The sequence below is a fragment of the Diplotaxodon limnothrissa genome, linkage group LG7 (assembly GCF_057381915.1).
Source record: "Diplotaxodon limnothrissa isolate DT_005_m linkage group LG7, D_limnothrissa_male_GT1.1, whole genome shotgun sequence".
In the NCBI taxonomy this organism is placed as follows: domain Eukaryota; kingdom Metazoa; phylum Chordata; class Actinopteri; order Cichliformes; family Cichlidae; genus Diplotaxodon; species Diplotaxodon limnothrissa.
In genome coordinates this window covers 15,296,252-15,323,123 of record NC_140602.1, presented here as the reverse complement: position 1 = coordinate 15,323,123, position 26,872 = coordinate 15,296,252, and the positions used below count along the sequence as shown (strand labels likewise).

Below are 26,872 nucleotides of genomic sequence, written 5' to 3'. Positions count from 1 at the left end.
AACAGTTTATATATCTAGCAGAAATATACCTGCTAGTTAATATTAGTTATTAGGTTTATTATTATTATTATCATTATCATTACTATTGTCGTTGTAACAAAAGAATATAAAGTATTTCTCATTCGATTCGTTCCACTCTTCGCCACAAGGTGGTGCTGCTGACCTATCTACAAGCGAAGTATCCGCCCCTTGTCAGCTAGTTATGTTCAAAGTCCCGCTACACCTAATTGTTATTCAGAGAGTAAAAACTAAATAAGACTACAACTACTTACTGTACTGTCAACTGTTAAAAACAGTAGTAAATTTTTTGTGTTTTTCATGGTGGTATTGCAGTATGGTTACTCTTGTTTTTATTGGAGGCGAACAGTAAAAGAGTGTTTACTAACCTATCGCTAGTGAACATACTTTGGCTGACTCGTCAGCCAGTTGATCTCGGACCAAAACAAACTCAAAGGAGGAAAAAAAGCATTTGACTGAGGCGTCTGACTTCCACACTGCTGTTTTCCAAATGTCGCGGCGATTAAACAAGAGGTGCGAGGAGGAGTAATTTATCATGCGGCTTGGAGACGCAGCTGGGCTTGTAGTGGTAGCCGCTAGCTAGAATGCTAATGTTCCGTAGCTAACGGTAACGTTATGCCAGATGACCCAACAGCAGTAGTAGTAGTTGGGAATAGAAGCTGCTGCTGCTCCTATTTTATTTGCCTGAACTCTCACCCAGCATTATAAACGGGCCTGCCATCTAGTTAGTTTTGTAGTTAGGCACCACGAAAACAGAGAAAACTAATTTTCAGCGTTGCCTTTTACTGCCTAAATTAAAAACTGAAGTATGGGGATGTGCTTACCGTGCCTTGGTGGAGCAGCGGACGACGTTGTGGTCACTCCAGATCCTGTAAGTTAAGTTACTATGATTGTTATTACACAGCTTTAACAATAATTCGGTCAGCTGTATAGTAGTAATGAGTACGAATTGATATAGGAATTAGCTGAGCCCACGTGAATTTGATTAATCACCATTAGGACACCAATGGGCCCTGGTAGGTAACGCAGAGGAGGCGTTGACTGTATGTGAACAGCGGCATGTTAATAAGTATGCTTCAGGCCCAACATGCTTAGCTCAGAGAGGACAGCTTTAGCTCACAAGTTTCCCATGTTTCCAACAGGAGACCCGGAGACAACAGTTAGCTGAAGCCGCCGAAAAGAGACAAAAAGAGGTAAGTTACGACGAGTCGCGTCTTATTGTCCATTTTTCAAGTACTAAAACATTGTTACACGTGTGTAGTACATTTACCAGGTTACTGGGTGCAGCTCGCTATAGCAGAGGTGTGTTATTCAGTACAAGTACAAACATGAACTCTGCCATCACTCATTGAAATCAGCAGTGAAGTTGAATTGTGTTGTTTTTTGTTTTAGCTTTTTTATAACATCACTAGAAGTGCATTTTTGGTAGTAGAATTAAAATATGAATAAAAGTCACCATTCTTAAAGTGAGCTCTGTAAAAAAACAAACAAACAAAAGTTTCACCAAAAACTGAACTTCACAAAATGTATTATTTACCGGTATTTATGTATTGGACTGTGTCTTTGGCGCCACATACGTACCCAGTAATCTGGTAACTGAGTGCAGTATTAAAGGTGGAGTTAGTTTACAGTGTGGTGAGTATTTTTTATCGCACAGAAAACCCACTTGAAAAAGAGACGCACTAGAGTTCTCTCAAGGTAAGTAGACCTGGACCAGGGTGAAAAACTCTACCTGGCCAGGTGAGTCTTCTGGATTGGCTTAACTACCACAACCTTGTGCTCCCAGTCACCGTTTTCATCCTTAAATCTTCCAACACCATGACAGTTCACACTCTGATGCAGGTCAAAGCACTGGTCTCTAACAACCCACAGTCGTCTCAGTTGAGCAGCACAGCACTGCTGAAAGTAGCTGCTTCAACCTCCAGCTGAACTGCCTTATTTGGCAGTTGAATGCCCCCTCGCTGGTTGTGGTTGAACAAGCCTTGTGTGCACCTGAAAGGTTGTGGTAAAATAATCTATTAAAACCCACATGCATGCTTTTGAGACTGTTTGTATATGCTGAAAATATAGACAAAACAAAACACTTATTATCAAGCTGTTGCATCTTGGCACTTGATTATACCCCACACTTTTTTCCAGACGGCGTACAGGGGTGTTAAAAATCCAGAAGCAGTCGAAAAGAAAAGGAAAAAACAGGAAGAAGCTGAGAAACAAGCGATGAGCACCTCTGTGTCAGGTGGTGGTGGCGGGCTGAAGGTCAGTTGTGTGTTTATCCTCAAACTTAGCGGGTTAAAAACAGAAGTATCTGTTGTAGATAGTGGCAGTGGTGGGCCATAAACTCATGACTCAGAGGGAATCAAAGTGATCAAAAAACGCTTTGGTTATACTGAGAGACACAGGATTGCACATGCTCGATACCTCTCCTTGACCCATCTCCTCAGTAAAGATATTTCAACAAAATGAGACATCCTGCCTTCAGAGCCTCATTTAAAAGTTTGTCTTGAGTGCATCATAAATCTTATAGATGAGCTATACCTGTATTTTATCAACTCAGGTGTAAAAGTCCTTATGGCATGTCTTATTTTTAGGGCTACATTAAATTGAATTCATTAACTCATTAAAAAAGTTTTTTTTGCATCTTTAATAATTGAAACATCATATGATTAAAAAAAGAACAAGTTGCCCTTTTTAATCAACACTGAGATATGAAAACACAAGGCTAGAAAAGCTACGAACACAAAGTGGCACAACCAAGCCAACATAACAACAGGACCAACACACTATCAAACACAGTTCTGAATTATGTATTGGCATATATTTTTGTTCTTTAGACTGTGTGCTTATGCACTTTATCTTCAAGTAACATCATAAAAAATATTCACACTTCAATAAGGGGTAAAAAGGAATGGGGACACTAGGCTGCAGAATGTTTTTATTTATTTTTATTGTTTTAACGTAAATTCATGCACAAAATGTCTGAAACACAGCAGGGAGTTATTTGGAATTTGAAATATGAACTTTGGGTTGACATGGAGTTTATGTCAATCCAAACCACAGCAGTGAAGAAGATAACAGGGGTGTTTATGTTCCGGCCTGTCTGCAGAAACATTCAGCACCAGCATAGTTTCCATTGTTTTACTTCAAGTAATAAAGCAGAAACGCAAAACCTGAACACAGCTGCACAGCATGTAGTTACTAGGGGTGCAACGATACACAAAATTCACGGTTCGGTTCGATACTTTGGTGTCACGGTTCGATATTTTTTCGATACAAAAAAAAAATGTTCATGCCTTTTTAATTTGTCATTTATTAAAATTATAAATATATATTTTAACTCAAAAGTACAGTTTTTAAATTTAATGTTGCTGAAACAACAAAGTAATAAAAAAAATAAATATATCTGATTGAGGAATCACTCATCTTTGGAAAAGAGAGTTTATTACAGAGAAATGGCTCTTTCCAAAATAAAAGCTATACTATCCGCTTCTTCTGGGCTATATTCTCAGCAGCATATTAAACATATCAGGTCCCCATAAGGAGAATCATGTGCTAACGGCTGTCTAAATGACTCGGGTATGACTCGGGTTTGTAGCATGCGTGCTTGTTGTTTTTGTCTGCTTCCACTTGTCTTTGCACTAGGATGCTGTCGGAGTAAATGTGCAGTCATATTCGTTGTGTTCCCACTAGCGCTGTCAGCGTTAATCTCGTTGAAATGACGTTAAAGCCACAACACGGCAAATCTCCGTTAACGAGCTACCGTGGATCGCCCCGTGCGTGGGGCTGGACGGCGTCAACACGTTAACGAGCTAACTGCGCTAACACACTAGTTCCCACCAATGTAATTGAGCATTGCGTGGTACATCCAACATACTGTTTTACTTTAGTCCATGACGCGCTTACCTTCAGGGTCATACGTCACATGAAAACCAAAATAGTTCCAAACGCCACATCTGAATGAGGGTGGGGGGGGTTCAATTTGCCTGTTGCAAGGAGAGCTTAACTTCTGTCTCGCTAGCTTGCCCTGCGCTCAGTGAATCTGCATTCGACTACTCCGCCTAGGCTGCACTGTCGAGCGCAGATCCACTGAGCGCTCAACACAGACAGCATCGTCAGAAGGAAAGTTGATAAAATAAATTCAAAATTTTGTATTGTTCGATACATATGCGTACCGAACCGAAAGCACTGTATCGAACGGTTCAATATCGATACGAGTATCGTTGCACCCCTAGTAGTTACCCATAAGATGGGTTAGAAATCATTAAACACCACTTCGAGCATGTCTGTGTTTGTGTTCTTTTTTCTGGCCTGAACTTTACCAGTCAGCTTTTTAAAAAAAATTAAACTAGAAAAATCTTTGACATTTGCAAAAGAACTTTTATAATAGTTTTGAAGCTAATTAAAATGTGACTGTATTTTGAAGTGATTGGTTATTCTAGAGGATAATTTCATATCAATGATTGCTATTTATCATTGTGAATGATAAACATTGTTGTAATTTGTTGTGTTGTGTTTTTCTTTTTTCCTGTAGTGGCAGGTGGGCTGAAAATCCTGATGGTAAAGTCTGAACTCGGATGTCTAAATATATAACGTATTGCTGCAAGATGACTTGAAAGATGTTGGAACTGCTGTCCGTTTTTACTTTTTCTTTCGTTTTCTTTTTTTTCTTTTCTTTGCTTGTTATGTATCTGTGTCATGTTATGAGTCTACAGTTGTCAGGTGCAAAACAGTTAAGTTATTCCACACAAAACACAGCAGAATTTGCCAAGTTATACAAACCAGTTTGTACCTTTGGTCGAGTCAGGGGTGACACAGTAATGTGCAAGCAAACACAATTATGTGAGATTTGTGTGAAGATTGATTAGATACAGTGTTGCAGTACAGTGACTCCCATTAGGTAACATGGAAGAACATCGCTATAATATGCAGTTGTACATTAATACAGAGCTTCCCTCAGTGTGTTTGGTTTTCCTAGTCAGAGTATTCCACGTATATCCATTAACAGTTGGATATACCTTTTTAGCATGAACTCACTTTGTGATGGGCTCTGTTATTTGGCAACTCAAAGACTAGTGCAAACAGTGCACACTTGACTATCTTTACCCAACTCATAATGGGCTCCTTGCTCATCACCGAGGCGAGTCAGTGACACAGACCACATTGGGGTCATTATTTTGTGTGTTTGTATTGGGGGGAAAAATGGGTGTTTTGTGCTGAGAATGTAGGTGAACTCTATGTGGCGCATCTAATGCGGCGATTCCTTGGTAAGCACAAACTTTATACTTGACAAAAACTGCAGCAGCTAATAAATACTGCTGAATAATGTAGAGCACAGGTGTCGAACTCCAGGCATCAAGGGCCGGTGTCCTGCAGGTTTTAGATGTGTCCTTGATCCAACACAGCTGATTTAAATGGCTAAATGACCTCCTCAACATGTCTTGAAGTTCTCCAGAGGCCTGGTAATGAACTAATCATTTGATTCAGGTGTGTTGACCCAGGGTGAGATCCAAAACCTGCAGGACACCAGCCCTCGAGGCCTGGAGTTCGACACCCCTGATGTAGAGCAACTGTAGAGCACTCTCCAGCCAATAAGAATGCCCTAGTTCTTCGCACTAGTCTTTGCCCTACTTTAATAGAGCCCTTTTTTAAATTACTTTGTTTATCACGCACAGTTTTTGAGTTTGTTGCATTGAATTGTAGTGTATGCAAACACGGATGGAATGGCTGCTTAATCTAAATGAGAAATGTTTGTGAATTGCCATACTACAACTGAAGCTTTTGTTACACACTTATTTGCACACCATCAGCCAATATGCTCACTTTCGTTCGAAGGTTCAAGTCCACTACAATGGAAACGAGACTGAAGGAATATGAAGGAGAAAACGGATGTTTTAAGATATTTTCTTTGACTTACTTGGCTGAGTGCGTTTCTTACAGCCTTCCTTAAATGCTTCTGGTGCTCTTGTCATTTTGTAGAAGAAATCTAGCCAATGTTATTTGCTACAATAAATCACATTTCTGCTACCCTTGTGTCAATTTCATGCGTAGAATCACAGTTTTAGAGGTAATACTTAGTGGTAGAGTTTCACTGTTAATATAGTTGACAAAAATATAAGCAAATATTAATATTTACAGTTTGTGATGTGTCTAGAGTCGTTCAGGTGTAGCCAGAGATGTGCAAAGTCTTGAGCCACCCCCAATTTCTTTATATTTAAGGATTTTGTTTAATGTTGTCTGTGCCTCTTTTTTTTAAATGTATCTTTGCTTGTGTTGCTAAATAGACTGATAGTATCTTCTACTTTGTCACAGGAATGTTGTTTGTGGCTCCAAATGACTTGATATCATTCATGAGGGATGCATTTGACATTGTTTCACATATTATTGGCCAACAAATCATTTACAGCTGTTTAAATACGGATAATCACTTTTTGGCAAATACCGGAAATCACTTTTGGTCAGATGATTACTTTTTGACACACCACGGGTGTCTAATATCCTTTTGATAAATAGTCTGCAGACAGCAGGATTAAAACTGGTTATACAAATAAAGAAATAACCTGTTTTCTAAGTGTAATTACGACTGTCTTCTACTTTGTAATCAATCCGGGTCCGTTTGGACGCTTAAAAATATATAACTTGTGTTATAGATGTTGCAGTTTATCCTGCACTCCTGGTCTGATCGCTCTTGAAAAAGACTTTTTAAATGATTTTTTTTATTTAAACAGATTATCACGTTTTGCCACAACACCGGCTCACGTGGCTTCGAATATCACATACGTCATCTACCCGAACCGCACGCGCTTCACAATCTCGCTGCCTTAAGGCGTAACTAATGACGTAGGCTGACGCAGAAGTATTGTTCCGGTGTGTTCGTTAGCTCATCCACACACATGGATACGCTAACTGTCAGCGTCCCTTCGATAGCTCAGTTGGTAGAGCGGAGGACTGTAGACGTCACAGCTGAAATCCTTAGGTCGCTGGTTCAAATCCGGCTCGAAGGAGACATATTTTCACAATTTTCTTTTCGTTACAGGTCAGTGTCGTATTGAAACATTAGCTCTGTCTCCCAGAGTATACTGAAATAAGTATGTTCAGACATAAGCAAAGTCACAAACCAACATCATCGTTGCTGTGTTTTTATTATGAATATTATCCTGGACTCTTCTTCAGCTTCTGTGCAGACCTCATTATAACATATGTGCAAACAGCAACATGTTTCTGTATCTCTCCAGACTTAACAGTAACATTTCTTTTTTTTTTTTAAAAAGGCATGCCCTTCAGCAACCTCTTATTAACGCCAGATTTTAATGCAGTATTAACCGGAGATGAATTACTGAGGGGACTGAAAATCACACAGTGTTCTTGGCTGACACACAAACTGCCTGTAACATCAGTTCTAGTTCCTACCGGACACGATGTCCACAAAATAAAAGAAACAGTATTAATGAACAAAACCAAAACCTCGTCTCATTAGAACAGCATGAACTCTGTTTTTACCTGATGGACTCTATTTCCACTTATTTTTGCACATTTCACCGAATCTGTGCACATGACGGGCGGCTCGGGTCTTTTGGACGTAACTGTAGGATGATCAGATAAAGACGTACGTACATTTTGTTTTTATACATATGGAACCCCCCCCCCCCCCCCCCCCCCCCCCAAAAAAAGCAGCCTACTCTTAAAGTGATAAGCAAACTAGTATTTCATTAACAATTTAAAATACAACGTGCAAATATCAAAATGAGAAGTTTCAACTTTTCAGCATTTATTGGAAATGTACAACTAAAATCTGGCTTGAAAGTTGCTTTCCACAACCAGTGAATATAATACCAAACCGACATATTTATTCTCCAGGAATAAAAGCAAATTAATATAACATGAGTTATTATGCAGTGATTGATATTTCTCCATTGTAAGAACCCCCCAAAAGTAATCAATAATAATCGTATTTAAATCACTGCACCACCTGTAGGGGTCAGTAATACGACACAGTGAAGAACGTGAGACCTTAAATGAGTAAATCTATTTATAAATCACAAGCTAGTGAAACTGATTCGAACATATGATTGTCGGATGAAGACATTATTACACACAGGATCTATTCTAGTAATGCATAATACAATCAAAATGCTAATATATAAATGTACTGCATAGAACAGTTATGCAAAATGTAAACAATATGAGCATTGCTTTATTTTTTTTAGCCTACTAAGAAATGCACAAAGAAAAAGCTATAACATTTTGTGAATAAATTTAGGTTTTATGAGAGTTTTTACAAGAATTTAAATGTATAAAGTAAAGCATTTAAACTTCATTGGGTTTAAATAATTCTTCTAATGTGGGAGATAAAATCCCATTTGAGCCACAGCCCGATAGGGTCTGTGTATTATTAAAAAATTAGATAAGAAGATCAGTTTGATGGGAAATGAAAAAAAGTGGGAAAACAACACTAGCACAGACAAATCAATAGAATCCACATCAAGGTACCAAGGAATACTGGCTTCATAAAATTGCCGACATCTCCAGCACCCATTTCATTTCATGTAAAAAAACAACTTGTGTTTTTACCTTGTACAAATACAGATATTTATATGAGGAGCTAAAAGATGAAAGTGTTCTACCTACCATATGTGATATTGCTTCAGATGCAATAAAAACAGGAAAATCTTCCCTTGCACTAATTATGAAACCAATTATACTGTTACGATAATAATGAGCATGTTTTTCAAAGCTGTTTGCTGTTATGTAAAAGTAAATAACACCCAGAGGCCTACTAACATGTGTCCAGGCCCAATCAAATGAAAACACCCAAGAATGACCTTTAACCAACAAAACAAAATCATCACTATGAGAAAAATGTGCTTTCTGTGAATGGTGTTGCACTACAGCTTTAATATTTACTTCATGAGAACAGGGATATGTTGCATAGCTACGCCCCCTTCTCTACACAGTAAAAAACAGCACGAAGTCAATCTGTCCTTTTATTAATGGAATTTTTTTCAGTCTCGTGTCTTCACTTTTTGCTGCGGTAGTGCGCTGCCACCACCAGGTAGCTGTCAGGGCTGAGGTCCTTGATATTAGGGGACTTGCTGCTTATAGGGGATATCTTGCCCTCCACCCTGGAAATCTGGAGCATGCGGCATGGGTCATGTTTCAGCAGGTAGCTCTCAAAGGTCTCCCAGCCTCCACCGACTCGCACCATCACGTGCTTATTGTGCAGCATCTGCGGAAGAAAATAGGATTATGTTGTGATGCTGGTGTGTCAGAAGGGGTGCTTTAATAGATGTGGGTGAACCCTTCTATAGGACTAATGTCATTACCCTGATTGAAGCTTTGGGTTTTAGCTGAACGAACATGTAAGCGCGGCTTTGATGTCAAAGCTTGTTGATTGATGTGGGTGTCCCAAAAGTGGTTGGTATCCCTGGAGGGATTCTTTATCAACCCTGCTGCCCTAACGTCTAGGTGAATTGATTACTAAGAAACTCTTATTTCTTAACTCTAACAGTGATGAGACTGTGTGCAGATGCAGCACTGCTTTGACCTTATGCTCATATAAAAATAAAAGTAGCCCTAAACACAAATGCTTCTGTTAGTAGCAGGCATTTGATGATAAACTAGGCCCATTAAAATTTCCAGTTTTTGATGATGATGGTGCTACAGGAAACATCAAAGGATTAGGTTATTAAAATTCCTTCTGAGTGGGACCTTATGGTCGGTATGAGAAATTCTTAATTAATGAGACATTCCCTCAAATAAGTCTGAGGATTATCTACTGGGTCATATATATTTTGTCATGCAAAAAATGCAATGACAAATAGCTGTTGGTGGTAGAATAAAAGTCAAGAGAGCACTGATGTTTGTCAAGTGGGAATTTTTGTTTGTTCTGTTACTGTACCTTCTGCTAATTGTGCACTAATTAAGACGTGTCGGTGTGTAGTCCCCCTAGAGTATATGTAACAAGCAAACCAAGCTTGCCAGCATTAGCTAATAGACAAGGTCTTCCAGTTCTAACTTCTATTGTTATTGGGCAGTTTGTTGAATTTGAATGGGTGCTTAATACTGGCTCCAAAACAAGTTAGTGTTCTTTGACACCCATGTTACAATTTACAACTTCAGAGCAGAAGCAGACACTTTTACAGGCTGTTTTTTTTTTTTTTTTTTTTAGCTAATTACCCACTTAATGATTGTACAGCAGGGTTGAGGTGCAGCAACTTTATTAACATCCAAGAGGTTTGTGCTTCAGTTTTGGTGAGTGGTGTTCTATTGTTTTATTACTGTTACTTTCCCAATTACACCACCCATAAAGTCTACAGGTTAATCAATAAGTGATAGCTTAGCCCAGTAGTTCTCAAACTGCGGGGTAGGCCCCACTGGTGTCCAGGTGGGACATAGATAATCAGGCAATAAATATGAATGGAAGTTAAGTTGAAGCATGTCTGTAAATATAATCAACCTGCCAAGGAATGCTGAGGAAAATTAGCCTATGTGGCTAAGTCTGACACATTTACATCACTGACTCTAAACAAACATCAGCATTACCGAAAAATTTACAGATGTTCACTTTTATATGGTAAATGGACTGGTTCTTATATATCCCTTTTCTACTCTACTGGAGCACTCACGGCACTTTATTTAACATGTTTCCTACACATACACATCCGTGCAAGCACATTTTTCTACGTCTAAATGCTTTCTATTTACCACACTGTGATGAACACATTTGGACCAACTGTGTGTTCAGCATGTTGCCCAAAGATAGTTTGGTATGCAGGCTGTAGCAGCCAGAGAAGCACCAATCTTTCAATAGCTGCCCGCTCTAACTCCTTAACCACAGCCACCCCAATTTCATCGTACAATTTTGTTGACTGATAATTCATACACATGAATTTGCATACAATCTGCAGTGTTAATGGGATATCTTCTGGTAACACTGAACATTTTATGGGTCTGAGTTGACAAGCTGGAAGATCAACTTCCCAACCTACTAGGATAGCTAATAAATATTCAGGTGATTTCATCACTAAAAAGCATAAAACCTTAAATTATATGTCTGGTTAAACAGACACATGCAGTGTTTTTTTTTTCCTATCCCTTTTCTACAACATTTGCTTGAAAACGATGCCACCTGCCACATCAGGGCACATTCCCAAGGTTGGCTACCATGGCAACGTCACCGGTTATAATAAAGAGACGAAATAAAAGGCGCTGGTATATTCGATGATCAGAAGCCTGCATTCCCCAGAGGCTGCACACATAAAACATGTCTGCCTTGCTATGGAGGCTTTTTGCCCCTCTACCTCATTAACACACCATTACACCTCTGAGGAAACAAGCTTGTTTGCTGAATGGCCCTATCTGAAGAAGAGTAAATCCAAAACAAGTTATTATAAAGATTATTTACTCAACTCAAAAATGATTCAGACAAATAGGAAAACAATACATAGTTAAAAAGGGCAAATTACATCATGCAATTGTCACCTCAGTTTGGCCAGATATGACGCTTCTTGCCCTGCAGCAGCATAACATACAACATTTATAGGCCTCTTAAATGAATCAATCGTGAGGGCAGGAGCAGGGCAGTAGATCCAATCATCAGCACCAGGCCTCAGGCTTTGTGATTGTGGATTTAATGGACCTGTGTGATGCAGAGGGGTTTTCAATCACGCTGCTTTGGGACGAGACCCTTGCTGGACTCCAAACCCTTCTCAGTAGGCCAGAGAAGGGCAGAGGCCCGGGGCTGAGCTGGGACAGCACTTCTCACAAAACCACTCTGGTGTTTTTCTGCTCTCTCATTCAAGCTACAACTAGCTCATTTATTCCAGCAGAAGGTCAGCCTCTCCAGCGGCCCAGATTATTGTGAAGTGAGATCTGCTGCACGTCACTGCTGTCCTTGCTCCCAGCTGCCTACAGACAGTGACTGGGCTTACTGTATTCATGCCTTTTCAGTCGACCCAGCTGCTGGGGGGGAAAAAGCCATGTGAGGAATTTTAATTAAAGCATGTTCAGCATGAAGAGTGCTGGCTGGGAGACAGAGGAACAGAGGCTTAACACTTGCTTTGTTTGTCATCCTAAGCAGTATCGCACATACTGAAGGTGTGACTAGTATCCACGATGACACATGGTAACGGATGTTTAATAATGTTGTTATAATTTAGCTATTTTTCAGTATGGCTGCCCATTTATATACTATACGGTATATATTCATCCTCTGCTGCTTGTCCTGAAGCTTTTTTCCCCATTTTTGTTTAAGACTTTTTTGGTTTGTTTTTTAAAAACCAACTACTAACTATTAGTAGTTGCAATACAATGGACAAACAGCAGAGGACATCCAAGAGTAAACTCCCTTTTGCTAATGTACACATACCGCCAGCATGAATCACATCTTTGGAGGTGTAAATCCCGGTTGTGGGTTGCCAAGTAACCAGGATCCCAAGGGGAGAGATGCTACTTCTCCGATCTGTTATTCTCCATTTATCTTTCACGAATCGCCTTTATCTCTCCACTCAGAGAAAGCTGAGTAACATTTCCTGAGCTTAAAGACTGATTGTGTGTGATTATGTTAGTACAACAGCCAGTTCTGGGTCAGACGTATTCCAAGTGGTAAGTTGGTTGTGAGATCATAGGTGAATGTGTGGATGTTGCTTTCTCTTTACAGCAAATGAAAGTAAACATTGTCAAGGCAAAGGCCATTTGTAGACACAATGGATGACCTTCATGCCAAAACCAGCCCCACATATCTGCTATACGACTGGAAAAAGAGTTTGCTTTGCAATGTGAGACGTTATTGTTACAAACCGCAAAGTGGAATGAAAATAAAATGAATGGAATAATTAAAAAAATAAGAAAACGGTTACTGTCATTTTCCACTGCTAGAAATAGACTATTTACTCTTTTTGCCAGTTTGTAAAAGAAGGTTACAATGTAATGTATGATTTACTTTATTTGAACAATGATTTCATAGAGTCATTATTGTATAATGTGTAATATTTGCCTCTGAAGCTTCAGTGCTGGGACTAATGTCTTCATTATTATTTGGACTGAGACTTTATAGTAGTGCATAACAGTGTAATAATAGCAAACTGAATGTGAAACATTCAGAACAGTGACCTGAAAACTAAGCTTAAGGATAAGCTCACCAGTAAAGAACTATGTCCGTTGGGGCCTTCCCAACAATAGACTTTTTCCACTGAACAGTTTTATGCTAATATCCAAAACCTGATAATTTGATAACCTCATATGAAAGTGATACAAGTGAAAAAACGATTATGTTAATTATTATATACAGTACTGTGCAAAAATCTTGAGCCATCACTCATTTCCTTATATTTTGCAAGGAAAATAGGAAACATTGAAAATAGAATATATAAGGCAAAAACAGAGTTTGTACAAGTCTAACATGATTGAAGGTCAGTATTTGGTATGACTACGTTTATACTACAACACAGCCTCAACTCTCTTAGGGAAGCTTTTTATAAATTTATTTAAGCAGTCTTCTTGAAGGACATCCAAAGATTTTATCTGGATATTGGCCACCGTTTCTTGGATTCTCTGTCAAGATGATCCCAAGCTGCCTGAATAATGTTGAGGCCGAGCTCTGGCAAGGCCAATCCTTGACTGATTGCATCCTTTTACTGCACTGACAGTGTATTTGGGATCATTGTTATGCTGAAAAATGAAACTGAAACTGTCAGTCAAATGCTTTCCAGGTGGTATTGCTTGGTAGATCAAAATCTGACAGTACCTTTTTGTGTTCATAATTCCATCCACTTTAACAAGATCCCCAACACCACTGGCTGAAATGCACCCCCAAGCAATCACTGTGTTTTTAAGATTGCTGTAGTTGTATCTCTCTTGTGACCTGCCCCATACATATTGATGATTTTGATTTTCAGTTCAGTTTTGTGGCATACCACAGCCATTTTTCCCTGATTCCCTTCCTCTGTATCTCATTGTACAACTGTATAGTGACAATAAAGGCATTCTATTCTATTCTTAAGAATTAGCCACCCTTCCGCTGAGAGTATCTCTGATGCGGCTGCAGTGAATAGTGGATGAATCAGCTCAGGTCCTGCCTCAGGTCTTTGGTGGATTTTTTCCCCCCCATTTCTTAAGGACGGGACTTTCAGAACCTGTTCATATGCTCTAGATATTTTTCTTAGGCCTGCAACTTCATTTCTCCTCTATTTGTCCATTTTCCTCAAAATTTTTAAGGACATATTGCACACCACATGTCAAGTGTTTGGCTAATAGCTCTTTGGGAATCACTTTGTTGTTGCAAAAATACTATTTTATTCATGTAAAATGGTGACATTTTCCTGGATGCAACGAAAGAAATGGGGACAAATTATGTTTTTGTGACAGACTGCTAATAACAAGGTGCCTAAAGACAGACGATTTGCTAAGGTCTCTGTCGCGTGCAGACGCAAGACTGGGCCATCTTTTGAGTTATGTGCGTTTTTTATGCTTCAATGAGTCATAGGTTAGTGTTAAGTGGCATAACAAACCAAAAAAACATTCTCCTGAAACTGGTCGGGTACAAGGACTGGACTCAAAATGAGGGAAAAAACAGCCAATATCCAAAGAAAAACTTGGAAAGACTTGCAAAAAGCCTGGAGAAGTATTCCTCAAGACTGCTTTTAAAAAATCCAAGAAAGTCTGGCTCCTTGGAAGCAAAATACAAAGAAACGAGGACTTTTGTACAATACTGTAACACACTCACCCGAATAAAGAGCATCTTCTCCCCAACACGATATCGACCCTGCGACTGTCTCTCTACACAGAACTTATTTGCACATCTGCAAGGTGGATCATTGGCGATATGTCTTACCTGTTTTGACAAAAACAAACATTGATGTTTTTCCTCTGATAAGTTAAGTAGAAACAGCAAACAGAGGTGAACACTTGCTAACTTACGGCATCATCCAAAAGCTTCCCTGTGCTTTTTTTGATAGAAGTCACTTTGGTAGGAGTTGGGGATGGGGAAGGGGATGGGGAAGGAGATGAAGAGGGTGATGGAGGGACAGGCTGAGCTGGAGATACAGGTGACGGAGGAGGTAGAGGCGCTTTCTCTTCTTGCTCAATCTCTTTCTCCAGTTTTATAAGGCCAGGAGGCTCCACATTGTACCTAGATGAGGAATAAAAGAGACACGGAAATTATGAAAGGATTTGCAAAACAATCCAAAGACATACACAGGAAAATCTAGACAATCAAGGAGGAAAATGTAAAAACCAAGAGCATACCGTGATGCTATCCGGCCCAGCTCTAAAAGACAAAGGCAGACTTCTCGTGGCTGCTTATGAAGAACTGCAAAAAGAGATCACCTTTTAGGATTTGGTGATTAAAATACTGTACTGTATCTGGATGAAGGTGATGAATGAGAATGAGTGGCTGTGTGATGGTGAAATGGACATAAAAACAAGCTTATGAACTTCATGCAATCACATGGTCCTCTCTAATCCTGTTCATCCCAAACCAAATGGAAAGAATACTGCTCACATGTTCATTTTAACCACTTCAGAGGGTAACGGTAACCACGGCAAATAATAGATCAAACCAGACTGTGGACACACAAAGCATGAATAATGTGACACACCACACCATGCAATATAGAAAGAATATATCCACTGCGTGATAGCAAACCTGATGTTGTTACACCTACTGCTGAACTGACAAATCCATCCAGAGAAAGTAAGAGGGAAGGAAAGAAAGAAAAAAAAGACATTCGTCAGCTGGATTGTTCACTGAAGCATTTTATTACAATCACATGTCCACTGGATTCGAAGGCGATTATAGTTCACTGCAGCTAGCTCACTGCGTGTGTGTATATCCTGGAATCCAGAAATGATTTACATAGCTTGAATATTTTTAGAAATGGCTGATCAACCTTTTAGTCAAAAATATGGCAAGAATTTATGACTATTCTGCGTATTTGTGCTCTTGTCAGGGGCACATCTGATTATGAGGGAAATATTTCAGTCCGGGCATATCTTTGCTGCAAGGACACTGCAGTGAAATAACGTGCAAGAAAGCTCTGCGAAAGATCAGAAAGACACAGATAAACACTGAGAGAGCGAATGAGGAAGAGAGAAAAATATCCCTACTGTGCGCTGAGGAAAACATTTGCATACTGTTGGCCTACTTTCTCACCATCTCACACCTTTATGTCCACGCTCCTGTAGTTTTACTTTAGATGTTTTGTGCATGAGTGCATTGTCTGAGATTCCCTTATTGTCAGGTAGAGCTGCTCCCATCACTGTGCTACCCGGACTGTGAGCTTTTTGAGCACGTCAAAGAAGGTGAGGCTCGGTCTGGTGATGTGAGGCTTCTAATCCTCAGAGGGGAGGAGAGGGAAGCAGGCCAACCTGCATGTCACTGTACCTGTACAATCAGGCCATTCACAGAAGATAGAAATCTGAGCCCACTGCCCCAGCAGTGCCAGGGATAACCAAAGCCTGAGAGAACTGAATCTTTGTGAGGAAAGTGATGCCTGTTTATGTACCCGGTCTGTCCTACATCTTGACATTTTCGCAGGGTGAGAAATAAAAACAGACTCACCTAAACCCTCTGACTCAAACAGACATGTTTCTCCAACTCCGACCTCACGACACCAGGCCAGGAAGTTGGCTGTGTTGTCCCGTGCAAAGAAGGAGCCGGATGGAGCGCTCCGCCGACACGGTATCCTCCGATTGGGAATTCTCTGTCACAGACACAGAGAAGAACCCCCTTACTTTCACTTAAACAAGATCGGATTTAAACATCTTATTCTGCAGTTTAACAAAGAAAGGACAAAAGTCCTCCAGAGTGACTTGTTCGAACCAATACCCAGAGCTCCACCAAAACACAGAGCCACATTATCTACATCTACACTGATGTCTGCTGAGGCTCTGATTTCAGCCCAGGATCAAGAACCCTTCCCATTGAGATCAATATGAGAAATGACGGGTTTGAAAACCTGTGCTACTTTACCAGGCTGTCTATGATTTGGGCTCAAATGACATGCTTATGGGTTTCAGCCCCCACACGGTCTGTTCGGGGAGATTTATGCGCTTTGCTGTGGTTTTATACAGGATATGTGTGTCTGTGCTTTGAGAAAGGTGGAATGAGCTCATGCTGGAAATATGCAAGCTTTTGTGGGTATTTTTCTTTTCATTCCAGACTCTCCTTTTGACTTTTTTTTTAGGGGATCTTTTGTGTTAAATGACTTTGCATTCCCGGATAAATATTCAACTTTGCCAAGGTTGTTTTTTTTTTTTCCATCTAACAATCAGATGAATGTATTATTATTTCTGCCTTGGCTGCCAAATGATCTGCACCTTTGAATGTCTAATGATTGCACAGGAGGTAGGGGACTTCTGGAAAAGATTATCTTTAAACATATGGGAATAATAATAAGGAAAAGGAACTGCTATGCTTGAAATGAGCAACGACAGCTATAATCAAATTATTTCATTCAAAGAATTTAAATACCTCAACATGCACACACGAGATGAGCAGTTTGACACTTTAAAAATACATTTACTTGGTACTTTCTTACTTTAAGAGGTAGATGAGAAGATTATGCTATTATCACATATGTTAGTTGGAGGTTGAACTGTCTTCGACTGACATCTCTGTTTTTGCACTGGCTAAGCAAATATGTGGTGTGCTTTATGGGTGCAAGCGGACAGATTTCATGAACTTTGTACAGAGCCGGGCTACTTTTTCCTCTCCAAGCCTTTCTGCTGAGATAACCAGCAGCTGCGTCTAGCTTCATGGCCCTTCCTTTCCCTGTAAAAAAAATCCCTTTTGGTCAATGCTACTTATTTACGATGTTTGATCTTCTCATCTCACTCTCCTGCCGAAACCAAGTCTTGAACATTGCACTTTTGCTTAAAATTTCAGTGCTATAGCAATAAGTTCCCCCAGTTATTGAAATGACTGTACAAAAATCAGCCTGTCAAAGTGTTATGACAAGAACGAAAACAACCTTTGCTCATCTGGACTTAATACTGATTGATATAAACACATGGGAAGACGTCTGGAGCACAGCATCTGCAAAGTGTGATTGATGGTACCCCTGTGCTGTAGTCACAGGCCCACTTCACACACCACATCGACTTATAACAGGGCTTGAACACAGATGGATGTCCTCTTTTAAGTGGTGAAATCTGATAGCAAACAACTAGAGCTGATCAAATGCCACGACAAGCATAAAGACTCATTGGATGACATACTGTGTATCAGACATGAATAACACGGTTAATCTTTTAATGAAAACCCTTAATTCAGACAAACAGAATCAAATCACGCTCGCTGCACAATATCATAATGCAGCTTTGTTTCATTTTAAAGCCTATCCAAGGACTCTCTCTCTCCCTCTGTTGGCATTCACAATCAATAGACTCCTCTATTTCGGCAGCTCCTCTGCTGTCTCACGGTCATTGACCTCAAGTATTTCCTCACATCTGTGCTGCTGCGCTCACACTGAGATCAGGAGACCCACTGACATCAGCACAGTAATGCTTCAGTGCAAACATCAACAACTCTCACTGAAGGACCAACAAACATCTTTTACTTCTTGCCTTCCGAACAGAGGCACGAACATGACCCAATCACAGTTTTTGCTGCATGCCACTGAGACCAGCTGTCACTTCAGCATTTAAATATCTGCAATAAACAGATACTGAAGGTAAATATCCATCTTTTAACATATATTTTTGAACTTTTGAGGATGTATCCATGGGGTTTTTATAATATATGGGGCATAAATAGAAACATTTTTCTTTTGCCTAGTTGTTTTTGTTGTTTTAGTCACCAACCCCATAAATATACATCTGGACAGACTGATTGGGTGAAATTACAGGTAACCACTCTCAAGGCACCCGTTTTAATGAAATTCATTAAATCCTCAGTCAAGGCTCACAAGAAAAGAACGTTTAATGCTGTTCTCCCAAATCTCACAGGGGATGTGGGGCCCCATCAGTTAACGTGTCCTTGCTAGCCTTATTTTTTTTTCTTTTTTGCCCTGTTGAAGGCAAGAGGCCCCCATCCCCCCATCCCACTTTATGTGCACTTCTTTCTAAAATTGTGGAGTTCTTTGCAAAGTAGGAATTCACGGGCGCAGTCATCAAGAGCGTCTTTCTGCCTCTGTGCTACTTTCCAAATGTTGTGTTGGGATATCCTTTTGTATTTAGATGTGAAAAAGACCATTACATGTGGAAGTGGTTTTAAATAGTGACTGTCAGTCAATCTGACCTAATAAGTGTCTGCTCAGATGATGTTTTTATACTCAGGAACAATGCTCTGTGAAATCGTTCAAGCTGATAGTCTGGGAAGATTTTCAGCCAAGATTTAACTTTCAGATTAGTGTTTTCACTGTAACCTGTATCACACAGGACTATTGCAGTCTCTCTGTACCTTGCTGTTGCCAAGGGTAGGCAGATCTCCATTACTCTGCCTGAACTTCTCCTGCAGTGTCTCAGCCAGCTGGCACAACAGGAAGCCATTGTCTAAGCGGTCCATGAAGCTCTCAGCAGTGATTTCCAGACCTGAGCAGGAGACACATAAAGAAAGAGCAGCGCCACAAGTTTAAAAAATATACATATAGCGTAAGGAAATAAAATTTAATCTCCACTTCACTCCGAGTTGCGGTCAAACCTGACGCAGTGCTGTTGATTCCTAAAACCGTTTTAATGACCGAGCGTCGCTTTTGCTGCCGGGTTTGTGGCGGCTCTGGAGGAGCCAAAAGCTGAAATAGTACAACATGATTTGAGAGGATCTGGGGGATTTCCTGGTCACACACCGTGGGATGGCAACTACGGGGATGCATAAAAAAATCCAAAAAAAACGTGCCATCTGTTTGTACACAGTAATGCCTCATTATCCTGTGCAGTTGCAGAGCTACGTTGGTGATCAACATGTGGTGTCCAGTTGACTGACTTCCAGAGGACCATTCTTTCTTAGTTAGATCATCGTGAAATAGGAGGTGGTGGCAGGGGGGTGTCTGTGGAAAGAAACTGGAGATATTTTTTTTTATCCCTTTTCTCTTTCTTATTGGAGGAGGGGTTTAGGGGTTCAATGTTTAATGAGTTCCAAATGTTGCAATTGAGCCCAGAAAAGAGAGATTGAAATCTTGAGAAACACTCAGTGAGTCTTATACTCTACTCGTACGACCCTCGTTCCACGCTGTGAGAGGAAAATATCTTTCACCGGGCTCCAATAGAAGTATAGTAAAATTAAATATTTAATCATACGAGTTGCCCAGTTCCTTCAATCTGACTTGAGATCATCTTACACTGGGAATATATTAGGATCAGTGAGCTCTGACCGTTTGCAAACTCAGCCTTCTCCTTGCATTAAAACTACAATTAAACACCTGTTAAGTTTCTTGGGTTTTTCTTGCACTGCTAAACAACTGAACAACTGTCCACAGACAAATGCACAAAGACAAACATAAACACCTGCCAAGTGCTTTAAACCACCTTTGTGGTAGTTCCTGCTTAAGTAAGTGTCTTGAGGAGCACATTTTGCCATGATGACAGACAAAAAGACAGACTCGGGAAGTGAAAACAATACGAGCCAAGCTGTTACCGCTTTGACAACAATGACTCATCAGTATAACCAAACATATGCCTCCCACACGGCAGCGGGCCACACGGCAGGTCTCACCTGAAACTGTAATCAAGGATGTCAGCATCTTGTTTCACAGAATAAAAAAAAATACTGAGCAAATACAGAACTTGGCCTAAACCAACAAATTAATTCTGTAGTGTTTATTCACTGGAAACACTTGCATGCTCCTGCTTCTGAACCCTTTAGTTCCATGGCTTTCTGGCTCAGCTGGTTCCAGTGCAAACACACACACAGCCAGAGATAACGCGGAAGACACTGAAGTTGTTTTAAGTTGTTTACACACAGACATGAGAGAGTCTCAGGAACCTTATAGTTGGTTTGAAAAGTGTCTGTTATATGCATCCAGGAGTAACTCCCAGTCATAACACATACAGTAGTTCTTAAGCATATTTTAAACAAAAAGCACAGTCTATGAAGCGTTTAGCACCAGGGCCAGCGGAGGCCCTTGGTTTTGTGTAACAAGAAACAATCAAGCAGTTCATACTTATCTCTTCTAACATATAGGTGCGACCTTGTTAATAACCTAAAAGCAGTACAAACATGATAATTACAAACACAAACCAACATACTTATGACAAAAGCTAGAGTAAACGTGCTGCATGTGTGTATTTTTGTGTGTTCACTCATACACTGGCTTCCTCATTAGCACTCAGTCATTGAAATTTTGAGAACTTGACTCTAACAAATTTAAAATTCTGATGAAACACTGGTTAACAGACAGTTTACATCTCTGAAACCCAACTAACAAATACATAATTCTTACTCTGGTGGCAGCCTTTGTAAGAATATTTATGAGCTGACTCTGGTGAGTCATTGGTGCAACTGGAACAGGTCCACACAATCTGGGGACTTTAAAATAGTTTGTAATGAGGTGCGGATTGATCACAATCCCCTGCAGAGGTGTTTACATCAGCAAAGACCAGTCGAGTTAATTTTAGACACAAAGCAATGAAATGTGCAGGATTTTTTCAAAGCCAAGCTATTTCTAAGCCTGTGTATCCAATGAATCTACAAACCACACCCTGATTTTTTAAATTTATTTTATTTCGCACAGCTAGCAAAACATCTGAGAAATGAATGATTTAAAACACATTTTAACCACAGTTCAGGAATATAACTGTAACTTTATATATGTAATAGTATTACTACTCCTCAAGGCGATTGTTGTTATGATTTGGCCCTATATAAATATAACTGAATTAAATTCGCTTTGCTTAGCGAATTAAACCATGTTATAAACTATAACTCGTGGTAATAAATCCTCACTGTTAATAGCATGTGTTTCTTGCTCGTTAGTGTGACTTACCAAGAATATTAGTGAGCCACAGGGCCAGGTCTTCCTTCATAGGCAGCAGGCTGGCCTCATGTCGACTGGAAAGCCACTGTTGGTACTGCTGCATGTCTGTCAGGCCGGGCCCGCTGGGCTGTTTGGGGCTCAGGGAACTGCACATGGTTCCCTATTCATCAGCAGGAGAAGGTTAAGACAGTCCAATGATATAGAATTCATGAACATGTAAGATATCTGTAATATTATGCAAGCAGACACAATGTGCAGCTCCAGTGTGCAGTATAGCAGATCTTCAAAACATTAATAAAGGAGGTACATATTATCCAGATACCTCAGCATATTAATTGGACTCCATCTAAGTCCTGCTAATAAATGCTTTGTTGTTGTAGCAGGCAACAAAACCATCATGTTCTTCTCTATACATGCATATGTTTGAGTATGCACCCATGTATGTATGTATATACATACATGAGCCCCAACATTAAAACCATTAAGTGGTGAAGTGAAAAAAACATTGATCATATTGTTAAAAAGCAGCGTTCAGCTGGAAAGAACTGGAAAAACTCTGCCAGACATCAGCAGCAGCCTCCCCCAGCGGGACGATGTACCTCATCAAATGGCAAAAACGGCTCAGGAATGGCTCAAAGAACATGACAAAGAGTCCAAGACATTCCCTCCAACCAAGTCCCCTGATCACACTGTAACGCAGACCCACTCCTGCACACTTCACAGTCAGCATTACTTAGATTACAAAGGTTCTTCAGTTATCTGCACAATGAGCTGATTTTCAACTTTGCTGTTAGCTTTGTGTTAATACTTAAACAATAAAAGAAAGATCCTGTGTCCTCACTAGGATAGGGATTCATGCCAGTGTGTGGCACTGTAGTTCAAGGTTGATACTATTAACTGGTAAATGGGACAATTCATCTCAGGCAATGTTTCTGAGTGATGCTAAAGTAATGTAACAAGTACTGCGAGGAATTACTCTCTCCAGGGAATAATTAGGTGATGCAATGCATCACTTAATTCAATTTAGAGTTGCCAGGAGGTGGGCTGGAACCTATCTCAGCTGTCACAGGGCAAGAGCTGGGGTACACTCTAGGAAAGGGCTTCTTCAATTCATTTGATATCAAAAAGGAAAAAAACAAAAAACAAAAAGAGAAATTCCCAGTGTTATACCCATTCAGTTGACAGTGATGCAAAACAGAGTGAATCGGAGAATTCTCATATGTAATAACCTTAAACCAGAGGTTCATTTACCTTCAAAGTAGTTACACATTTTCTGGAAATATACTAATCCGTCATTTCAGCTCTAGTTAGCATCCTCCAAATATTGTGCAGCTCTTTTGAAAGCTTAAACAAAGTTGGTTACAGCGGTCATGATATGTCACGATAACAGAAGGAACCTCTGAACATGTGTGTGTTTTATACTCGTGATCTAAACGGATCCTCACAATAAAATTCTTCTGTATTAGCTATCATTCATGTTGCATATTCACAAAAGGGGCAGAGGAGGAGCAAGCTGAAACAGGAAAGGAGAGCAGCTTTGTTCTCCTGGTCAAAATCCTGGTATGGATTACAATAAACCTGATGACATTAGAGAGCACCATTTCTTTCCACCCCTTCTTTGGACAAGAGACACTTTTATACCAGCCAGACTGGTACAGTAGGACTTTTATTCAACCAACAAAGAGCTCCTTCAAATTACTCTGCCATCTATTAAGCAGTCTATCCAGCGGTGCATATCAGCCCATCACAGTCAACAGTGCAGCAGGTCTTGCATTACAGGTTGATGGACAGATTGCATTTGACATCAGTACTTGGAACAATATTTAACTGCTGCTTATTTCCTTGAAAGTGAAGTCACTGAGTAAATTAGCATTTGGCCCAGTCTTTTCCAATACCAGGCTACAGTGCGCCAAGGGTGCACCGCATAAGCTGCAATATGAAAATCTTTCAGATATCAGTCCAGTGTCACTCCATTAACAGATTTGCGGTGGAGAAGAGTGAGTGCCTGACAAAACAACTGGGCACCAGATGCAAGACCTGAGCTGTGTAACAGGGCACATCAGCAGCACTGCAAGCGTCAATCTGTTCTCTAAAGTACTCTGACATAGAAAAACGATGCAATGCAGACAGAAAGGAGACACCCCAACCTTTAGAGCATAGAGGTAGTGGCATAACGGGGATTTAAAGGCTCCCAAAGTACTCAAGAGTTTCTATTTTAAAATAACAAATAAGATATGAGCAAAATGTCTTTTCTCTGTTACATACAGAACAAACATCTTAAGTCTGGTATCATTACAGCTTACCTAACAGCCAATGATGAAGTGACTTTGTTCTCCTTTTTTCTGGTAAAGTTCTTTGTCCGGGGTTCTTTAAAGAAACAGAAAGTTACTTGAAGAGAATTCACATTCTTGAAATCTTGTTGTTGCATTTTAAAGGTTTTGCCTCCACCGCTTCCTCCAAGCAGGAACATTTCACATACCCTCTGGCACGCAAATAAAAACAGGATATCGGATGCAAATTGCAAGAAGAGCTTATTTAAACAAGGAAGCTGCCACGAACAAGTAGTTCAAAGCACGCGGTGGATGAAAATTTCCTGTGAATACTGAGTGAGTGCAGCACGATATGAGGAATCTGACCTTTAAAGCTGTGTAACATTTCAAGGTCCGTCTGGAGTTGGCTGCAACTAAATGGCACCGTGATGCAAAACTGGACATCAGGACCTTGATGTCCGACCAAGGCTGTCAGATCTTTGAGAAGGCAACTTCTACTCGCTTGCATACACACACAAAAGTCTGGAGCTCGGCGCTCACACACAGGTGCTACATTCCCATGTCCACTGGTGAAGGCTGACAGACAGAACAAGGGCACTAGGATGTCTCATGTCTCCCAGTGCAAGAGCTTAACAAGCTCATTCCCTGTGCTGCGTCAGTGGGCAATGCATCAAGCTGCTATTTTACGTATTGTTATTGTACATTTTCCTTATTAAAGCTGTATGGTATAAAAACTTTCTGAAAGATTCTTATGTGTCTTCTCACATGTCACTTTAAATTAACTTAAAATTCACTACAATTTTCTTGCTTTGTTTGAATTCGCACATACTAGTCTCTGTTCAATAAATCTTCATGTCAACCTTGGTTCAGTTTTATTGTTCTTGACAAGATCGTAAACAAACATCGAGCTCAATTTTCACCATTTTTTCCCCAAGAAAATAGCCCGGGCCAGCTGTTGTAAAACATACCTGGTTCCTCTCACCATACTGTTTCCTGACATGTTTTGCTTCAGCAGCCTGCACTCTGCTAAACTGCGTGTATTTTAAGAATCTGGTTCATGATCGAATGCTAGGCTTTGTGCATTCACAAAGAGATCCCACTTTTCAACCCAAAACATTAAAAAAAAAATATATAGAAATACAAAATTTACATTCATCCTGAGTCATCTCGTGACTTCACTAAAGCCATGCTAATGTGCCACGGTTGGCTGCAGATTGCTTCGGGAAAGGCATATGGATGGGAATTTTGACTGATGAATCACATTAGAAAGTACAAGAGCGGCTCTGTCCTCGTAACCCTCTTTGCCCTGCGTGCCCTCCTCCACTACAACAGTTAGCCGATCTGGAGGTTGATTTGTCCATCTAAATAAGGACACTCAGCATGTTTCTACTGCTGACAAGTAATCTGTTGTGTTCAGGTATCAGATTGCTTGAGGTGCTACAGTCAATGAAGCACACTGTCTGTATGGGACTCTGCACTTAAGTCTTACAAATGAAATGATTTCATAATGGAATATGCAACCTCAGACCTTTGATTAAGGAAACATTTGAACTGTCAACAAACCAAAGTTCAGGCTGACTGTATGTCAAGAAAACAGATAAAATGAGCTATTTTTATAGTTTCTCTGAATTTGGTGCCAGGGCTTGGTTTTGGGTAGAACTGTATTGGCCTCTCACTTCATTTACAACTGCAATAAGGCTTTTTAGGTTGTCTCCTTCTTTACAGCTGTCACAAATAAAGCGCCCACAACAGACAATTTACCACTCTTGAAATAGGTCCAAGGGAGGACGCTTGATGAGTTATGACTCAAATCCAGCAGAGCGCCTGCTAATTAAAAACCAATGAAGTGACTGAGAGCAGCTAGTACACAAAATATATGATATTCCGTTTAATTACAGATGTCTGGTGTTAACTCTGAAAGGAGTAAAAAGGCAAGCACCTTCCTGTCAACTGTCAAGAAGTAAGATTCAACCAAACCCCCCTCAACTGTTAAATGAGTTTCATTAGATGGTATTGTTCTGCAAAGCACACAAAAGGAAGAGATTGCAAAGGGTACTTTCTAAAAATGATCTAAACCTAAAACAGAAATGCAAGTATGAATAGTCTGACAGTCATACAGCAACAGTGTAAAAGTAGCGAAAAATGTCCTGAATGAAAAGCTTCTCGTGTGTGCTCACCCTGAGGGTTCAGCTCGCTGGTGCGCTCCTTCCTCTCACTCGTCCTGTGAGATGCTGGTTCCCAATTTTCATGCTTTTCACAGTGGTGCACCGACCCACAGGTTAGCCTCCAAAATCACAAACCAGTGTGTACCGGGGTGATCTTTCTCGCTGCACAAGCTGACTGCACAAGCACACGCATACGCGCGCACACATATACTCACTCACAGCAGGCTACGCTGCTGCTGCTGATTATGATGATGGGAGGAAAGTTTGGTCGTGTTGGCACTGCCTCTTCTTTGTGTTCCCTCTGTAACATTTTTTTCTGGCCTGAGTTTCTATTCTTCCAAACGCTTTGATGTAAAGTTTTTGTCTGTGTGTGCAACTGTGCTGTTTGATCCATCTAGTCGCATTGTTATTATATCAAGACTGGTTCATTTAGGCGTAATTTGACACTATCTTGCATTTGAGAATAAATTGAAATAATGAATGACGATCATTATTAATACATTAATTACGTGTT

At 40.1% G+C, this 26,872-nt stretch overlaps 2 protein-coding genes and 1 non-coding gene across 4 annotated transcripts; 2 read left to right on the top strand and 1 right to left on the bottom strand.

Moving 5' to 3' along the window:
- The first annotated feature begins 269 nt into the window (after positions 1–269).
- On the top strand, positions 270–6,267 carry svip (small VCP interacting protein). The gene is made up of 4 exons (XM_085359314.1): positions 270–889; positions 1,161–1,211; positions 2,158–2,274; positions 4,547–6,267. Exons 1-4 carry the CDS (start codon positions 827–829, stop codon positions 4,559–4,561), a joined length of 246 nt encoding a protein of 81 aa, XP_085215440.1. The 5' UTR covers positions 270–826; the 3' UTR covers positions 4,562–6,267.
- A 662-nt stretch (positions 6,268–6,929) lies between these two features.
- Positions 6,930–7,016, top strand: trnay-gua (transfer RNA tyrosine (anticodon GUA)). The gene is given in 2 exon segments: positions 6,930–6,966; positions 6,981–7,016. It is a non-coding gene; the product is annotated as a tRNA-Tyr (tRNA).
- A 1,671-nt stretch (positions 7,017–8,687) lies between these two features.
- gas2a (growth arrest-specific 2a) lies at positions 8,688–26,527 on the bottom strand. Of its 2 annotated transcripts, XM_085359303.1 has the most exons (9): positions 26,371–26,527; positions 24,227–24,290; positions 21,933–22,083; positions 19,412–19,542; positions 16,571–16,712; positions 15,256–15,319; positions 14,929–15,139; positions 14,735–14,842; positions 8,688–9,238 (listed from the first exon to the last, which is right to left on the bottom strand). In XM_085359303.1, the coding sequence occupies exons 3-9, from the start codon at positions 22,075–22,077 to the stop codon at positions 9,029–9,031; spliced, it is 1,011 nt and encodes a 336-aa protein (XP_085215429.1). In that variant the 5' UTR covers positions 22,078–22,083; positions 24,227–24,290; positions 26,371–26,527; the 3' UTR covers positions 8,688–9,028. The 2 variants fall into 2 exon arrangements, with proteins under 2 accessions (XP_085215429.1, XP_085215430.1); XM_085359304.1 differs by lacking the exons at positions 24,227–24,290; positions 26,371–26,527 and having other exon boundaries at positions 21,933–22,167.
- Between the last annotated feature and the right edge of the window lie 345 nt (positions 26,528–26,872).